The following is a 20,178-nucleotide window of genomic DNA, read 5'->3' as shown; positions in this document are numbered from 1 at the left end:
CATCAATCTACATTATTTTGGTAAGGGTAAATACTTATTGATGCATGTCACTTATCTTTTTTCTGTTTTTTTTCTGTCCAAATGATCTGCATTTGCATACGAAAGTTGGTGGGGTAAGGAATTTACATTATCACAGCAGTTTCCCCACAAGAGTACACAGCATGTATGCAGCAGGAGTACACAGCATGTACGCCGCAGGACTCGGGCCAGGAGTACCTAGAATGTACGCCGCAGGAGTACACAGCATGTATGCCACAGGAGTACACAGCATGTACGCCGCAGGGGTAGTACACCGCAGGCTCATTTGCATGTGAAAAGTGTATGTGCCGCGTACATGCTGCGTACTATTTTTCGCATACTAAATTCCTCCAGCGTACATCCTGTGTACTATGTAGTCCACAGCATGTACGCCGCAAGTAGTACGCGGCAGAGCTCATTTGCATGTCAAAAGTGTACTACAAACGTACTATCGGTGTATGTGCGGTGTATATCCTGCGTACTATTTAAAGCCCTTGATTTCAGTACACATCATGTACGCATCATATACGCTGTATGTACACAGCAAGAGTACGCAGCAGGCCTTTTTCTTCTGTAAGGGAAGGCCTAGTCGACGTGTTTGCTGCCAGTAACGCATTACAGGTTCTACAGGCATACCTCGTATCGAGCTGGTAGTGTGATTATGGGTCCTTTGCTTTCAAGGTTGGTACCGATTCACGGTATGGTCAACTTGGAAGCTGGGGTCTATGATTGCACGATCAGTGGGACTCCTTTGGTAATGCGACGCGTAGCAATTGATGCCATTAGTAATATTTTCAAAGGTGACTCGGCGACCGGGATCCTTTTGGCAATTTCACTTGTAATGTTTGGCACGCTTGGTCCCTTCCGGTCGATGAGCTAGCTACCAAATTTGAGCGGCCGACACAACCAAACTTATTAATTTGAAATGATATGAATATACATGTAATTCGTAAGCAATATTTCAAGGTTTTATTATCATGTACCTATATCTATTTGAATATATTGTCGGTACAGATTGGTGACATGTTTAATAAATTTAGAGAAGGCTGTATGTATTGTTTTTTATTTCGAGTAATATCAAATAATGGCCTTTATAAGCAGGTGTTATAGTCGTGGCCCTAATTCGGAGATGGTCTTCAGTTTGACTATAATACTGTGGATTGCACATTTTTAGAACTCGAAAGCCAAAGTCACATTCGTTAACAATGCGGACTCATAACTATTTATGTTTCTGGAACATGTCTGACAATACTCACATATTATTATGTTTTAAAATTAAATATCAAGTTAATAAGATCCTTTGGAAGCATAAAACACAATACAGCAAGTTACAGCAGATTAATTTTGACCAAGTCTGTTCATGACAGATTAATTTTGACCAAGTCTGTTCACGACAGGTTATGAAAATGTGCAACACCACTGACACCTTTTAAAATTTCATTTTACACTGTTTAAAAATTGATAATTAGCATAATAAAGGGACTGAACTCCAGATCATATGACAACAAAGAAAAAAAGAATTTTTTTTAAGATATCAGAAAGTTATTACAATATTTCTTAAGAAAGTTTTGAAACTTACTAATCCCCAATGATAATGTGATTCTAGCGAAAACAGGAGGACTGATGTTCATTTTATGATAATTGACAAAGTAAAAATTCATATTGCTTGTACATTACTTGACAAGTAAATATCAGTATTTATTACCTCTGAGCTAACTTGCAATAGATAAGTAAACTAGGAATATTTAGATTTAGACAAGTATTCCCTTTGCTTCATTTAAATCTATTTATAGTCAGGTTTGTAAATATCACGTCATTGCTGGGGCATAGCAGTTTATACTGACAAATTATACGTTATGACAAGAGGGCCAAGATGGCCCTAGGTTAATCACCTGAGAAACACACCATAACAGTGTAAACATATTTGACCAAAAATGTGGTCTCTTGAGTTTAAATAAGTATTATCTTTGATGTGACCTAGTGACCTACTTTTTGACCCCAGATGACCCATATTTAAACTTGACCTAGATTTCATCAAGGCAATTATTCTGACTAAATTTCATAAGATCAGTTGAAAAATACAGCCTCTATCGCATACACAAGGTTTTTCTTTGATTTGACCTATTGACCTACTTTTTAACCCCAGATGACCCATATGCAAAATTTATTTAGATTTCATCAAGGCAATCATTCTGACCAATTTTCCTGAAGATCAATTTTCTCTACTGCAGTATAACATAATGAACTGATATCTATCAATGATGTATAAACAATATTGTACTACATATACAATATAACAAAACACTTGGATTAAAATTTGTGCCGCACCATGGGATTTTTGGCCCAAATGCGGCGTTACGTCATTCGAGAAAAACTCGATTAAAGTTACGTCACAAAAATGAGTGGAGTTTAACACGTTTTCGCGTCAATTGATGCATTTTATGAATTAACACTATATTATTGGGACTATAAATGAATGAAGAGACAAACGTCATTTATCATGCATGCATTGTAACATTTCCGTGTTAAATTGTCATTTCGTTTCGTTATCAAATAACAGACTATTTATCGCCCTTTGTACCAACACGCCATTTGTAAGCATGACAGGTCGTGAGAAAGGAAACTCTTAAACAGTTATCTGACGATTAATTTAAAAGGGATAATGAATGGCATTGCGCGATTTACAGGTAAGTAGTAATATTTACACAATATGTAGATTTTAAAAATATTAATTAAATCCATGTCGACCGTTTTGTCCGTGTTTTTTTCTTGAAAAATATCCCGGAAATGTCGACTGGGCTTTAATTTTAGCTAAAAATATTCAGCTCAGAGATGTTTATATGCTGTTACGGACCTCTGATTGTAATGGAAAATAACCACAAAATTAAAATATCGTCAGTTAAGTTATGTCAGCCAGAACACCCGCAGTTTTTCAAAAAAGAAAATTACCCCCCCTCCCGGAAACATATTACCCCCCTTCCCACAACTGGGGTTACCTCAAATTACCCCCCTCCCAATCAACTTCCTGTCAAATACCTCTTCTCTTTCCCTCTCATTGTCATATGAAATACTCCCTTCCCATGCTTGAGAACTGCTTCCACACTACATAAACTAAATACAACCCCTCTTTCCCCTCCCCCGTTTCTTTTATCTGTAAATTACCCCCCCCCCCTCCTCCCCACTCCCCTCAGATATTCCCCAAATAAGCGTGGGGGGCATTATTCAGGAAGCTAACTTTTTTCCACAACAGTTTTCACTCTTATTTCTGATCAGTATGAAAGACCAGTAGGCCAAAAGTCACAGCCTTATCCATATTTATGTAGTGACTTACAGGAACAGTTGTATCACATCTTTTGTCAGTCTAAATAAATTATTTCTTATTCATCTCAAACTAACTTTAATTACAAAAGTACAAAGAATAGTGTTTTGTTTTTATTTTGTATAAAACAGATGCTCAATAGCTTTTCATGTAAATTTGCATTCAGTTCATTTGACCATGATTGTTCGATTCCTCACCACTACACAATGTTCTTTACAAGTTACAAACCACTTCTGCAAATTAAATGAATATATTTTAAACTTTAAAGACATTTTGTTAAGAAAGTCATGCTTTTGGTTGAAACATATCACACTCTTAATATAAATCTTTGTGTTCCATGTGCTGATGTAACTAGCTAGGCCATCTTTATTTCACATTTCAGCTTTTTTTAAAAGTATTTTTAATTTTACAGATCAACTTTTGATCAACAACTGAGGAACAGCTGGCATATTGCTATGTCCTTAAACAAAAAAAAAAGGATTTCTCAAGGCATGCCTACATACCACATGTTAGAAGAGTTTGTGAGTTTGTAATTTTCATTGTTTTTCTATTGTAAGAAAGATAAATACATCTTAAAAATATATACAAAAGATAAATTCCTCTTAAAATGAGTAAAAGTAAGTTAAATACATCTTAAAATATCATACACATAAATGACCTGATTGTATTAATAGCATTTTGAAAGAAATCATTACTAACAGATTCATTCAACAAACATATCTAGCATATTAAGAGGAGAGTGGGGAAATATGCATAATGATTGAATATCACCATACATGTATTTTTCCAAGAAACTGTTGCAGTATTTGAGTATTCATTTAGTTAGACTGAATGAACTAATTCTTTTAAGTGTATGTCTAATATGTCAGAAAATTAGCTAGCTTTAGTATTCTTGAAAATTATAAGGTTGATGGATGGATGGATACTTTTTAGTCATGCTTCTATGTAGATTACACATAAAGACACTTTTATTTTTAAAAAAAAATGCTTCACAGTGTTCTATTCTGTAACTTTCTACTTAAAGTTACTAATACTTTTGCAATTTTGTTTTGCAGAATGGCTGAAGGATGAAAGAATTTCCAGAAAAATAAAATTCTTTATGAATTTGTGAATGGAAATGAAACCCAAGGAACTAATATATTTGCTTACCATCCAGTTGAAAGTATGCCAATGGAATAAATTTAATGTTATCTTTAAAATCTGTTTGTACACTAGAAAATGTTGACAGTATATTAACTATACTTTCTAGATGTTAATTTTGGCTGGATTTACCAAGGAACTATTAAAATTTGATTTAACAACTGTGTTGCCATGGAAACGATTTTTAGGGGAAAATGATATGTATTAATATGAAAGAAAGAAACAGAAAGAAAGAAATTTAATTAAGTGCATGTTGTGTTTGATATTTCATTATGTACTTTCTTTTCATAGTATTTAAGAAGGAGTCTGCATTAATATATTCTGCGTCTATTTTGATTCAGTTAGACGAAAATATGGTGTCTGAAAAGCGGTAATTTCTCCATAACTGTGGCTGATTTCTATTGTCAAATTTCAAATTTTTACTTGGAACATGACAATCTGTCAGATTAGCTGAAAAACCCATTTTCGACCAAAATCGCATTTGGGCCAAAAATCTCATGTCCTGACACATTTATATTTTTAAAAACCTACAGTTGTTTTCATATGGCATTTTTTTGGCCAATTATCAAAAAAGGTGTCATAAGTTATTTACAGTAACAACAAAGGGATATTAATCCTTAAAAAAGAAAAGAAAAATCTATATAATATAAGTCCACCAGAAACTCTTTACCAGGTAGAAATAAGTCAAAATGCTCCTAAAAATTGGATGTAACATGCATGTTGTACCACGAAAAACTGGTCTCGATTTTTCCCTACGGCCAGTAATAAATAAGTTACAATATGATCTAATTATAGTAACAACAAAGGGACGTAATTCTAAAAACAAGGGTGCCTCACTGTGGTGAACATTTGTGCCAAGTTACATCAAAATCTCTCCGTGCATGAAGAAGAAATGCTCCGAACAAAGTCATTCTTGTATCTGACCTTTGGCTCTATGTGTGACCTTGACCTTAGACCTAGGGACCAGGTTCTTGCGCATGACACTCCGTCTCATGGTGGTGAACATTTGTGCCAAGTAATATTAAAATCCCTTTAAGAATTGTTGAGTTACAGACTAGACAGGAAAAAAACCCTTTTGGCCTTTGACTTCCAAGTGTGACCTTGACCTTGCATCTAAGGGCTTGGGTGTTGTGCATGACACATTGTCTCATGTAGGAGAATATTTGTGCAAACTGATACTTAAATCCTGTTTTGCATGACAAAGTTACAGACCGGACAGGAAAAAATCCCATTGACTTTTTATCTCAAAGTGTGACCTTGACCTTTAAGCTAGGGTTCTGGGAGTTGCGCATGACATGTCATCTCTTCATGGGGAACAACTATGCAAAGTAATATTAAAATCTCTTGATGGATGACAGAGTCCTGGACCGGCAGGAAAAAAAACCTATTAACCTTTGACCTCCAATTGTGAACTTGACCTCTGAGCTAGGGGTCCGGGTTTTGTGCATGACACCTTGTCTCATCATGGGGAACATTTGTGCCAAGTAATATTAAAATCCCTTCATGGATGGCAGAGTTTTGGACCGGACAGGAAAAAAGCCCTGCTGACATTTGACCTCTAACTGTGACCTTGACCTTTGAGCCAGGGGTCTGGGATTTGGCACGACACATCGTCTCTTCATGGGAAACACTTGCGCCAAGTGATATTAAAATCCCTTAATGAATGACTGAGTTAAACGAAACAGACCCTGTTCATGCTATGTAAACATTTGACTGCCAAGTGTGACCTTGACCTTTGAGCTAGGGGTCTGAAAGTTGTGCAAGACACATTGTCTTATTATGTGGTACATTTGTGCCAAGTAATATTAAAATCCCTTCATGGATGGCATAGTTATGGACTGGACAGGAAAAAAGCCCTGTTGACCTTTGACCTCCAATTGTGACCTTGACCTTTAAGCCAGGGGTTCGGGTTTTGCGCATTACACGTCATCTCATTATGGGGAACATTTGTGCCAAGTAATATTAAAATCCCTTCATGGATGACAGAGTTATGGACTGGACACTGAATTGTGGACGGACGGACGTTCCTATAAATGGATACTTATGTGGCTACTCTTGTTCTCTCTACTGTTCTTTTAGCCACATAAGAGAAAAATAGCCACATAAAAGCCTTACAGAATGAATGACATCAAAGAAAAAGTACAGTTACCTATTGTTCCTATAGCCACCTAAGTATGCAAATGTAAGCTCGGACAGAAAGACGAATGGACGGAATGACGGAAAAGCACATTCCTATAGTCCCCGAAACTGGTTTTCAACCAGAAGGGGACTAATAAAGGTCCAAATATCTGTGAAAAATCATTCAACAATAAAACCTGCAAAATGGCGTGCCACTGATCATACATACGAAGTTTCATTCAAATCCAATCAATAGTAAAGAAATAGTCTGGTAGTATTGACAACTGTTATCAAAGAACAACCTGAAAGGGGCCATAACTCAGCAATAAATAACCCGAGTGAGAGGTACAAACAATCTGTACATCTATGCTTTATACCAAACATCCTGTGAAGTTCTTTGAAATGTGACTAAACTAAATGCAGATGAAGGGCAAGGCAAAAACAGTATGTCCTAATGAGGTGACATGATTACCTCCAATAACTGGAATTCTGTAACTAATTACAACCAATTCAACAGCCCTTTTCAATCAACCCACATATAGTAGTAAATAATACTCACAGGTAATAAATCAAAATATCCATTGTCTGATTCTGTCACTTCCTCTTCACTCATCTGTCGATTTACTTCCCCCAACTCATAACATTCACTTCCCTTTTCTATATCACTATTTTCAAAGTTATCCAGCACAGCTTCCTTACTTTTATCAGTTTTATGTTCCTGTCTACTTGATAAGGTATCTGATTTGGTTGGAGAGCCCGATTTAGATCCAATAGATAACTGTTCTAATTTTTTCATCGCCATGGAAACTTCAGTCATGTGATTTCCTTTTTTGTCTGCCAAAAAAGATCGACAATTTTCAATGAACATTTTCTTTGTGATAGTTATCAACTTGCCCTGACTTTCAGGTAGTGTATGAAGAATGACAATCAGTAATTTCCGATTTCTTTACATTCTTTGACACTTCCAAACACAATGCTGTCTAGACCAGCTGGTGAACCCAGACACTGCATGAAGGGAATATGTAAACAAACAGAGGTACCCACTGTCATTATAATTCCATAACTTAAGGGGCAAATACATCTTCCATTCTTTATGACAAGTTCAATGTTGCAGAAACCAAACTTTAGCACACCACACTCAAGATATGAATTCACATTCAAAGACACAGAACTACTGACAACCACATTAATTTGCCCGTAATCAGCTTTGAGTGAAATCTTCTTAATGATCAAGTATAAACATTATGTCTTCACATCATTAGTATTGGCAAAAAAGTGAAGGTGCTAGTGTATAGTAGCCAAATTCAGCAATTTTTTTAAAAATAAGGGGCATATAACTCTCGATCTAATTCGCAAATCTGGCCCATAAACATTTAAGAATTAAACCTTAGACTTATACACATTCTGCGTAAATATGACAAGAATTAGTAAAGAAATGAAGGTGCTAGAGGACAAAAATGGTTAATAAGGCATTTTTGATAAGTTAAGGATATATACCGGCCCTACTTTTTATAAATGATAAATACTATCTTAGTCATATATATTTTGTGAAAATTTTTGGTGAAGATAAGAAGTTACTAGATTATAAAAATAAGTAAATATGGCACATTTTTTACTTCGAAAGTCAGTAACCATAAAAAATTATTAAACTGAAAAACTTCAAAATATGTGCAAATAATCTTGGTTTTAATAAACAAGTTGCATAATATATGTTTTGAATACTATAAAGTCATATGAAAATACCTACAACATGTTTATATTTCAACAGTTCTGAATGTTACAAAATACAGATACTGGATATAATTTGTATTGTAAGTGCTTCCTTTGGGGAAAAATTACTTTTAAGAGGCCCACCAAAGTCCACCAAAAGAATCATTTAACAAAAAAAAGGCTGATGACTTGGTTCAAATTTCACTGAAATCCAATCAGTAGTTTTATAGAAGTAGCATAGACAAACTTTAGAGATGGACAGACAGCTAGATAGTTGGACAGACTAGAAGACAAGACCAAATCATTGTTATCTTCCAACGCACAGAGAAACATATTTCTTGAAGCATATAAAAGGAAAGCTGATGTCATTTTTGCTGTAGTTTTCACTGCACATTCAGAGAATTTATCATTTTTACTAACCACCATGTTTGGTTTCTTTTTAAAACACTATATAAACACTATATAAATAGAAAATTTTGCTATTGTCGAAAAAACTCCCATCAAAGGCCATCTTTTACTAAAATATTTTATCTTTAGCTATTTACTTCATATATATGAATAGTATGTCGGAAACCAAAACAATGGCGAGTGGGGATGTGAATTTATGGATTTTAATGGAAATTTAATTTCTTTGTTGAGGTTCAATTAATAAAACCACGAAAACTAATCCCCACAAATAATTATGTTTTCACACAATTCTAGGTGTTATGGTCACTTTGACTGGGAAAAGAGGGTACTTACCTGAGACCATACACTGAGTATTGACCATTGACTTTTCTTCCTCCTCCTCTGGAGAGGCAGTTCCATATAACACAACATAGTCAAGCTCTGTGTAGTAATGCACCAACTTGTGACACAGTTCCAGTCGAATCAAACTACAAACAATTATATATAAAAACTCAAATATTTTCTCAGCACTATATAAAAAATAATCCAACTAACATCACTGTTATTTCTAAACATCTCATCTCATTTAAATATGCATTTAAATAACACTTCAATTTATGTATGCTAAGTAAATAAAAACAAATACAAACTATAAAATGTTAAATCTTTTATGCTTTTCAAAGGTTATTTTTTTAAAATTCTGATATCAACTATTCCATCAAAGTTTTTTGTTTTTGTTGGATTTAGAATCATACCAAACAATTTAAGACAGATGGTGACACTTTGTCAGCTTCTGATGGTGAAGGAAGACCCCAGGTGCTTCTCCAGGCATTGTTTCAGGTACAGACAAGTACCTGGGCAGAACATGCCAGATGGGCGACTTCCTAACATAAAGAATTCTACTGCCTAAGGAAGGTTTCAGTTGAGCGGTAAGTGATTCAAAGACAGCAAGATGACCACTCTGACATGTAGGCTCCCTCTATCACAACAAATTTATATTTGCAGCACAATGAACTGGAGTATTTCATGAAGGAGCAGTCTATTTTTAAATTATGAATGTGTTTCATTCTGCAAATAATTTCCATTGAAAAAATAAACTTTTCCAACAAAAGCCTTACTCTGTTGGGAATGGACACCTTGCTAGTGGAGGGCAGAACATTCTGGAGGTAGGGCCAGGCAGAGTGGGTTCTCCCTCCCACAGTGTTTTCCATCTTGTCCTGTAAAATAAACAAGAAACAGTGTTTTGTCATGTATATTGTGTGTTCCAATTTTTTTTCTTATTGTTTAAAGATATTTCCTGCATAAAACAAGATGTGTGTCCGTAAGACACTGACGCCCCCCACTCCTGTCACTTGTATCATGTTTTTGACTAAGTCAAGGACCATAACTCTGGTCTGGCTGTATGGAAGCCCATTTAAAATGGCTTATGGCAATGCACGATACTTAAACATAATGAGAAGGAATGTATAACAATTAGAATACTCATTTATCTTTTATTAAAATGACATAATTTAGTTGTGAAAAATTTTGGAATTAAATTAATTAACTCTCTGTAGCAGTTGAAAAATAAGTAATCAAATGCAGTTAAAAAATAAAACAATTCAGGCCTCAGAACCGAACAAACAACATAAAGTACTTCAAGTTCAAAACATAGAGGATTACCACTCGGCCACTGAGGAATTGGTGTTTTGATCAGAATATAAGATTCTTTCACTGGTTGTAGGTGCAGATGTGAATATCCTGCCGAGTAACCGCCTAAACAGTTACCTGAGAGCCGGATATTTCCATCTGCACCTATAACTAGTGACAGAATCTTTTTCTTGCATACTGATTTCAAGAAATAATAATAAAAATAAAATCAATCGAACGGCTTTCTTTTTAGAACTATTTCTTATAGCAGTGTATTTAAACAAAGCGTGGGAAACCAACGCCCGTAAACAGGAAAGACATCATGACGTTTCAAAACAAATAACAATTTTAGTTCCGGTTTTGTTTTATCAGTTGCAGCGTAACGTTATGAATTTTTGATAAAATAACGTAATTTGAGTCGAGAAATATACTATCAGAAAGCAATAGGAACTGTCAAGGTATTGAATTTTTATTCCGTTTTTTTAAATAAAATATAAACTACTACATAAATCTTCTACGTATATGTAGTTCATAATACGTCATTTACAGCAGGAGAGTCATCTTACACCCCGGGGTGTAAGATGGCCTTTTCCAGCACCAGTAAAAACACCGGAAATCCCTGTCTGGTATGCAAGAAAAGTTGTATATGGACTTCACCTTATGTAGTTCATTTGTTTGTTTACTTTTCAAAATGCCTTTATACAGTGCGATATGTGTAGCAGGAGAAACTGCAACAAGAGCTGTCAGAGGAGATATGGCACTATTTCCATGCTGGAAAATAATATGGGGCATATCTGAGGAAACTAGAGTTTAACACCCCAGCAGAGGAAACAAAACATTTCATACATGCTCAACACTTCTGGTTTGAAAATGTTAATTCAAATAATAATGAAAACTGGAGTATGGTTGCCATCAATCTTTGTCCACCCTCCTCTCCCCCCACTCAAAAATGACATGCAGATCTACACTTCATGAACCTTGTTATAATTTTTATAAGATGTGGGTGACAATTTGAAACAACTGTTATATTTGAAGTGAATACACCACACATTAACAGAGATAGAGTGAATTTGCACAAGAACTTAATATGACAATTTAACTTAACCTGAAATTCAAAGTAAAAAGGGGGCATTATTCATGAAATATTGGTGCAAGAGTTATGACTTTGAGTCATATGATGTGGTTGGCACTGACGAAAAACTATTTTAAGCTTGAAGCAAATCTATGAAGAAATAACTGTTATAGTGACAATTATATTTAGAACAATCTTTGTAGACTCTGTATACATACATATAACAAGAGAGCCATGATGGCTCTATAATATTCACCTGACTCAGATGAGTAAATAATTTTAATAAATTTAGTAGAGGAACTATAATACTCAATGCTACAGGCCACACATCTGAGCCTTGCAGTGTTGGGAGAATATTTTTAAGAAAAATTTTCTTTATTTTTTTTGGCAAGTCTTTAAGACTACCCAAGGAACATTCCTGTGAAGTTTGGTTAAAATTGGCCCAAAGGTTGAGTAGATGCAATTTGATGAAATTCAGCACTACTGACAGACAAAAGATTTCAAGCCAATTAAAGCTTACTGTGAGCACTTTGTTAAGTGCGTCCAACTTACAGACTATGTCCAGTGTCAACATCAGTGTCCTCTGACCTCTCACAGGCTAGAATCTTCACAACACAGCCAGGATTATAGGTTTCATATATTTCCAGCTTAAGTGGATAAACCTTTTTTTGAAATGCCAACTCTGTAAATTAGAAGATCAATGAATATAACACAAAGTCTTTCATAAATTCTAAGAGATTATTCATATAAAACCATAAACCTCTATATAAGCATCTCCCTATCCACCAAAATATAGAATAAACTAGAGAGGTCACAAAGTTTTTCTGTTATTTGATCTATTGACCTAGTTTTCGAAGGTACGTGACCCTGTTTTGAATTCTACCTAGATATCATCAAGGTGAACATTCTCACTAATTTTCATGAAGATCTCATGAAAAATATGGCCTCTAGAGAGGTCACAAGGTTTTTCTATTTTTATACCTACTGGCCTAGTTTTTGACCGCGCGTGACCCAGTTTCGAAACTGACCTAGATATCATCAAGGTGAACATTCAGATCAATTTTCATGAAGATCCACTGAAAAATATGGCCTCTAGAGGTCAAAAGATTTTAATAATTTTAGACCTACTGACCTAGTTTTTGACCACAGTTGACCCAGTTTCAAACTTGACCTAGATATCATCAAGATGAACATTCAGACCAACTTTCATACAGATCCCATGACAAGTATGGCCTCTAGAGAGGTCACAAGGTTTTTTTATTATTTGACCTACTGACCTAGTTTTTTAAGGCACGTGACCCAGTTTCAAACTTGACCTAGATATCATCAAGGTGAACATTCTGACCAATTTTTATGGAGATCCATTCACAAGTTTGGCCTCTAGAGAGGTCACAAGGTTTTTCTATTTTTAGACCTACTGGCCTAGTTTTTGACCGTACATGACCCTGTTTCGAACTTGACCTAGATATCATCAAGATGAACATTCAGACCAACTTTCATACAGATCCCATGAAAAATATGGCCTTTAGAGAGGTCACAACGTTTTTCTATTATTTGACCTACTGACCTAGTTTTTTAAGGCACGTGACCCAGTTTCAAACTTGACCTAGATATCATCAAGGTGAACATTCTGACCAATTTTTATGGAGATCCATTCACAAGTTTGGCCTCTAGAGAGGTCACAAGGTTTTTCTATTTTTAGACCTACTGGCCTAGTTTTTAACCGTACATGACCCTGTTTCGAACTTGACCTAGATATCATCAAGATGAACATTCAGACCAACTTTCATACAGATCCCATGAAAAATATGGCCTTTAGAGAGGTCACAACGTTTTTCTATTATTTGACCTACTGACCTAGTTTTTGAAGGCACGTGACCCAGTTTCGAACTTGACCTAGATATCATCAAGATGAACATTCAGACCAACTTTCATACAGATCCAATGAAAAATATGGCCTCTAGAGAGATCACAAGGTTTTTCTATCATTTGACCTACTGACCTAGTTTTTGAAGGCACGTGACCCAGTTTCGAACTTGACTTAGATATCATCAAGGTGAACATTCTCACTAATTTTCATGAAGATCTCATGAAATATATGGCCTCTAGAGAGGTCACAAGGTTTTTCTATTTTTAGACCTACTGACCTAGTTTTTGACCGCATGTGACCCAGTTTTGAACTTGACCTAGATACCATCAAGATGAACATTCAGACCAACTTTCATACAGATCCCATGAAAAATGTGGCCTTTAGAGAGGTCACAAGGTTTTTCTATTATTTGACCTACTGACCTAGTTTTTGAAGGCATGTGACCCACTTTCGAAATTCACCTAGATATCATCAAGATGAACATTCAGACCAACTTTCATACAGATCCCATGAAAAATATGGCCTCTAGAGAGGTCACAAGGTTTTTCTATCATTTGACCTACTGACCTAGTTTTTGAAGGCACGTGACCCAGTTTCGAACTTGACCTAGATATCATCAAGATGAATGTTCTGACCAATTTTCATGAAGATCTTATGAAATATATGGCCTCTAGAGAGGTCACAAGGTTTTTCTATTTTTAGACCTACTGACCTAGTTTTTGATCGCACGTGACCCAGTTTCGAACTTGACCTAGATATCATCAAGGTGAACATTCTGACCAATTTTCATGAAGATCTTGTGAAATATTTGGCCTCTAGAGAGGTCACAAGGTTTTTCTATTCTTAGACCTACTGACCTAGTTTTTGAAGGCACGTGACCCAGTTTCGAACTTGACCTAGATATCATCAAGATGAACATTCTGACCAACTTTCATAAAGATCCTTTGAAAAATGTGACCTCTAGAGTGGTCACAAGCAAAAGTTTACGGACGCACGGACGCACGCACGCACGGACGGACGACGGACACCGCTTGATCACAAAAGCTCACCTTGTCACTTTGTGACAGGTGAGCTAAAAAGAAAAGTTCCTTCAAAAAATTTGGGGAGGATATAGCTGCTGCTTTACCAGTCCATGAGTCCCAACATTCTGGTCCAGGCTATTTCTAAGAAACCACTGGGCACTGGTTGTAATTCATCAATTAGTTATGCCAGCGTTATTAGTATTTTTTAATAATATTTGTCTGAACTAGTTCTCTTTTACTATTTATAGGTTTGGTAGAAACTTCATGACATTGATCAATATATAACCTTGTGCATATATTATGAGTTAGAGGATGTAATAATTTTCACTGAGTTTTAGCCATGAAGTCTACATAGAATCCAGCACACATGCTATTTCTCAGCAATCATTAGCTGGAGTTAAAAGAAACTTCAATAGAAGCTTCACTACCAATAGGAGATGCACATATCCTGGCAGGATTACTGTTAATAAAGTTATGGCCCTTGAATGGTAATGTTAAATAAAGTTAGTATGCACTACTTCTACACTATTGATGGGTTTGAATGATTGATATGAAGCCTTGTCATACATATATAATGGGATATATGGTTGAATGATTTTTCTGACATAAAGTCTACACAGAGCCTCTTATCCAGACTAAACTTCTAAACCACTTGCAAGGATTCAAAACAATTTCATGGGAAGCTTCACTACCAACAGGTCTTTAAATAAATCTTTTACAGATTATATGAAAAGTAAAAAATGTCATAAAATGTTGCTTAAATGTATCTGACCACATTTAATACTCTACTTCTTCAGAAAATATGTGCCACTAAATCACTGTACCTATGTAATCCTGACTGCAGAAGGATGGTGGAGTCCTCTTGAAAGGTTCAGTTTTTGATGGGGAAATATCCCACCATGGACCATACGTCCTCTGCAACAAAAATAATACTATCATTATCAAAGACCTCTCACTGTACACTGAATATTTTTTGACTTACTTTTACTCTACAATTTATGGGCAGCAATTTTATTTGTGTCCTTAAGGATTTGCAATTTGTAGTTGATTATATTCACTGTTGTTTTAAATTTGCAAGTCATTACAGTAAGTGGTAACTGTCTGTGAATATAATGCTGAAGTATTATTATAATAACATATAACGTATAGTCATCAATTTATTATCATACCAACCTAAAACAATACTGATCTATTGCCAATGTTGATAAGCATATGGGATCTACTATTTAATTGCAATTCTGGACTGCCACCCACCTAGATTTGGATGCAGAGTAGGAGTGAAAATGTGTATGTACTGGTAAATCAAATCAGCCAAAAACTGAGCTTGTATTCCCTACACTGTTTACAAGATATATATCTGGTATCTATACAGAATTTGAAGACATTGATAAAATGAAAATGAAACAAAAGCTGTTTGTAAAACACATCGGCCCCTGTGACAGGAAACTAGATATGAAATTTTAAGTTAGGAAGTCCGATGCTGTGATCTTGAACTTTGACCCACTAACACTTAAAATAAAAAGTTCAACTACTGTCAAAAAGGTCAATCATTCTCCAGTTTTTGGTTGGTAACTGTTTTCAGTCTTGAGGTAACTGTGATGTTGAACTTGACATAACTCCTTAAATGATAAGGGTTCACCTAGAGACTGCAAGTTATTATCCAGTTAAGTCTGACTGCTGCAGATCCAAGCATGCCAAGCAATCTCTAGTCATTAACCTGGAACTGTTTTTTAGTCTTTCAGTCATGACTTTTGACTTACTGAACCCTAAAACAACAGGGATATCTGGCAACTGTCCTATTAGTTTGACTAGTACTGCATGCCAAAACACTCTTTATACTGACTGGCAACCAAAGTGTCTATCGACCAGCTGACAAACTGGCAATGAGAAAACCAATCTACCCCTACTTTTTTGAAGGGGGACAAAATTAATTAAATACAGAGCGATTTTGCTAAACAAAACACTACACAATCTCTAAAGTGAAAGATACTGGTTAGATTAAAATCTACTTGTTATGAATATCTATAGAAAGTGAAAATATCTGTATTTAAATAGAAATGTTTTCCACTCAGATGTGCCATTACATACACATTTTCAATCTCCTTGTGGTTACAACAGAATGTCCGGTGGCAGTATTTTTCCATATGGACATGCAAATTTGATATTGGGTGTGAGATGTCTCCATCAACTTAAAGTGAGTCAGGACCTTTAAATGTTCATTTACGGCTAGTTTCTAAATTTTACTCTGTCTATAAGGAATTTCTATTGTTCATAATATTAAATTTAAGCGTAGATGCATAAGTAATAATAAAAAAAAATTAATTTATTAACTTTGCATTGTGAAATAGGCACCTATCAAGGCATAAAATCTCCTCTGCAGTACTCTCTATATTTCTCTATACATGTGTCTCATAACCCATCAATATTGTACTTACAAAAACACAAGCTTGTGTGAAGTCTCCATATGATGGGTAGATATTTCCTCTGCCTGCAAGGTTACAAGCAGCATAAGATATACTTGTCCCACTACCATACTGCGAGCTAAAATCTGTCACTTCTTGAGCATTGAATATAACAATATCTTCCTTGCTACCTCCAGCCTTACAGTATTCCTCAACAGGATCTTTCTCACTCTGTTTGTCTTTCTTTTGAAAAAATCTTGCTAACATCCTGAAATTATCATATTCAGATTTAAAAAAGGGGAGATGGAAAGAAGAGCAGAATATGTCTTATAACTTACCACAAGCAAACAAGAGGGTCATGATGACCATGGATTGCTCACCTGAATAATATGAGCTACATGTTTCAAATGTCAAACTGATGCTAAAATATTAAGAAAGTAGGTCAGAAGGTCACATTCATGGTCACTGAAATTCAGTTTTAAGATCGGTCGGCAAAACTGTATAAGTCATCCAAATTTTAAGGCTGTATCTTAAAAAACAAGAAAGTAGGTCAGTAGGTCAAGGTCACAGTCAGGTGTCCCACAAATCACATGGGGTCATCAGTTAATCATAATCAAACAGTCTAGGAAATATGATCTGATAATTTCTGAAGTATTTTTTCCTCTATAACTCATATAACAAGTGACCCCCAGGTTGGGGCCTCTTTTCACCTCAGGGGCATAATTTGAACAATCTTGTTAGAGATTCACTAGGCAATGCTACATACCAAATATCAAAGGCCTAGGCCTTGAACTTTCGGACAAGTAGATTTAAAAAAAAAATTCCTATATAACTAATAATAAGTCTATGTTAAACTTTGGACCCTAGGGCGGGGCCTCTTTTCACCCCAGGGGTATAATTTGAACAATTTTAGTAGAGGAACACAAGGCAATGCAACATACCAAATATCAAAAGCCTATGCTTTGTAGTTTCAGGCAAGAAAATTTTTAAAGTGATTTTTTTCTTATATATTAAAGTCTATGTAAAACTTGGGACCCCCTGGGTGGGGCCTCGTTTGAACTCAGAGGCATAATTTGAATAATCTTGGTAGAGAACCACTGGGCAATGCAACATACCAAATATCAAAGGCCTAGGTCTTGTGGTTTCAGACAAGAAGATTTTTAAAGTTTTTTCCTATATAAGTCTATCCCCCGGAGCAGGGCCTATTTTCACCCCAGGGGCATAATTTGAAAAATCTTCACAGAGGACCATTTGATGATGCCACATGCCAAATATCAAGGCTCTATGCATTATGATTTTGAACAAGAAATGTTTTTAAGTTTTTCCTTTCAGTTGCCATGGCAACCAGAGTTCTGCATGTATTTCAATTCTTTGGGCAATTTTGAAAGGGGGCCACCCAAGGATCATTCCTGTGAAGCTTGATGTAGTTCTGCCAAGTGGTTTTCAAGAAGAACATTTTTTTAGAAATAGTTGACAGCTAGCAAGATGCACGACATGACGGACAAAAGCTCACCTTCAGCCTTTGGCACAGGTGAGCTAAAAACACTAAAACGTGATTATATTCTGTACTCCTTTGAAATATTGTTTTAAAAAAGGACAGGAAGTTTCATTTAGAGATACAGTGACTAGCAATTATAACAGCAGATAGACTGGAACTGGACTTTTAAATTTAATGGTTTGAGAGGGTTACTTCAAATGAAAATTGGACATGTCAAGGAAAAACACTTTAAAACTGAAATTAATTTGTATATATTTCACTGATAACTTTCAGTATTTCACTGAAGAGCATAAAATAATAATTTTTAATCAGCATACAAAATGTAAGCAGTAATTAAAAAGCATGAGAGTCATCTGGCTTGGGGGGTGCCAGATAGGTTTTGCCTGCATGGGTAAAATCACCCGAAACACTGGTCTGGTGCTAGTTTAACTGACACTATTTTTGTTTTCTGACAGTCGTGTCCATGAATTACAGAGATCCATAACAGCATATAAACATCTCTAAAGCTGAATTTTTTTTAGCTAATCTGGTGCAAGAAAACTGCAGCTAGAGTTTGGAAAATAAATAAATGGATATAGCTTGATCCAAGTAGGTAAAACAGTATTTTTTAAAGGATGTGGCTACAGGACCTCTAGACCCTGAGTCTAGAGGTCTGGTAATCAATATACATGTACTATTATGTACTGTATAATACCAGACTGAGTGTATAAGGTGTCATAGGAGCAGAAAAATGTGCAGCCCAATACAGGACTCAAAACCTGCGACCTTCTGCTTGCAAGTCAGATGCTCTACCAACTGAGCTAATCGGACAATCAATATCACAGACTAATTATATACATTATATACACACTGCTACATTCCTCCCTCCTTTTTTCAAAGACAAACTCAGATTCTTCTGACTATCCCAGCCATTGCTTCACCCTAAGCTCTAGGATTCCAACGCTGTTATTATGTTTTTTGTAATATTTTATCTTCTAAAATTTAGCTCTCACCTGAAGGTTCGAGGCATATTGAATATGAAATTTTAACAGCAATTTCCAGTAGTACTTCACCATTATTTTGATTAATTACAGTGCTTTAGGGTATAGCGGATAGCTAACTAATTTTTCCTGCATTCCAATTCAAAGAAATGACAATAATAGTTTTTTTTTAGTATATCAGACAGAAAACATCTATTCTTCTTAAAACAGTCAGCTTTTCATAGAAATTCATGTGTTTTTTCTCTCCACGCCATTGTTTACATATGAGCTGATTTAGGGTGTACAGGATAGCGTTGGTCATTTTTTACATTATTAGTTTAAAATCCACATCTTAATAAACTTTCCAAGACTTCTTTACTATAAATCGGAATAATAATGTACTCTCTTTTCAAAAACATATAGGTTTTTAAATTTCTATCAAATACTTTTCATTCACTGACGTTTTTTACATATGCACTGATTTAGTCTATAGGGGATAGCTTTATTTTACATTTGATGACATATGAAAAATAACACAATGAGCAAATATTTAAAATATATGTCAGAATGTCTGTTTGCATGCCAGTAAAAGAATGATACAAAAATTTATACAATAATTCAAGTCTAAATATAAAATTTATCAACCTATCCTCTATACCCTAAAATCCGCTATACCCTAAAGCACTGTATGATTAATTTTCGCAAGATATAGGGCCTCGTAAATATGTCAAAAATTAAACCCTGGTGAAAATTTCTGCTTTTACAGTAGGCAAACAGGTAGGTAGGGCTGTAGAAAAAATAACATTTGGATGATCATGTGTCATGATGTGATGATCACAGCATTATTCAGAGGAATGAAAGGCAGCATAAAACCTTATAAATTCGTCAGCACTTTACATTGGGAAACATTCCATACAGTCTGTATACACCACTAAAATATAGACTGACTAATAAAACTTAACCTACTTTATTCTTGGTTGTTTACGTTTTTTCGACCCGGAAACGAATTTTGACAGAATTGCAACTATCCCTTA

At 35.3% G+C, this 20,178-nt stretch overlaps 1 protein-coding gene and 1 long non-coding RNA gene across 2 annotated transcripts in view; one reads left to right on the top strand and one right to left on the bottom strand.

The window, feature by feature from the left end:
- The window catches only part of LOC128546988 (F-box/LRR-repeat protein 4-like), a 76,027-nt gene extending 55,866 nt beyond the window's left edge, over positions 1-20,161 (bottom strand). The window contains exons 1-7 of the mRNA XM_053518461.1: positions 20,111-20,161; positions 16,721-16,955; positions 15,110-15,200; positions 11,946-12,075; positions 9,811-9,909; positions 9,047-9,180; positions 7,155-7,429 (exon numbers count right to left, since the gene is read on the bottom strand). Of these exons, the coding sequence (XP_053374436.1) occupies positions 7,155-7,429; positions 9,047-9,180; positions 9,811-9,909; positions 11,946-12,075; positions 15,110-15,200; positions 16,721-16,954 (963 nt within the window). The 5' untranslated portion in view covers position 16,955; positions 20,111-20,161. The remainder of the gene's footprint in view (positions 1-7,154; positions 7,430-9,046; positions 9,181-9,810; positions 9,910-11,945; positions 12,076-15,109; positions 15,201-16,720; positions 16,956-20,110) is intronic.
- Positions 2,549-4,544, top strand: LOC128546993 (uncharacterized). Its single transcript, XR_008366249.1, has 3 exons — positions 2,549-2,705; positions 3,750-3,862; positions 4,393-4,544. It is a non-coding gene; the product is annotated as an uncharacterized LOC128546993 (long non-coding RNA).
- Positions 20,162-20,178: the final 17 nt, after the last annotated feature.

Source organism: Mercenaria mercenaria, chromosome 11 (genome assembly GCF_021730395.1).
Source record: "Mercenaria mercenaria strain notata chromosome 11, MADL_Memer_1, whole genome shotgun sequence".
Lineage (NCBI taxonomy): Eukaryota > Metazoa > Mollusca > Bivalvia > Venerida > Veneridae > Mercenaria > Mercenaria mercenaria.
Note: the sequence above shows the minus strand (reverse complement) of the source record. Positions and strands in the feature narration are given on the sequence as shown.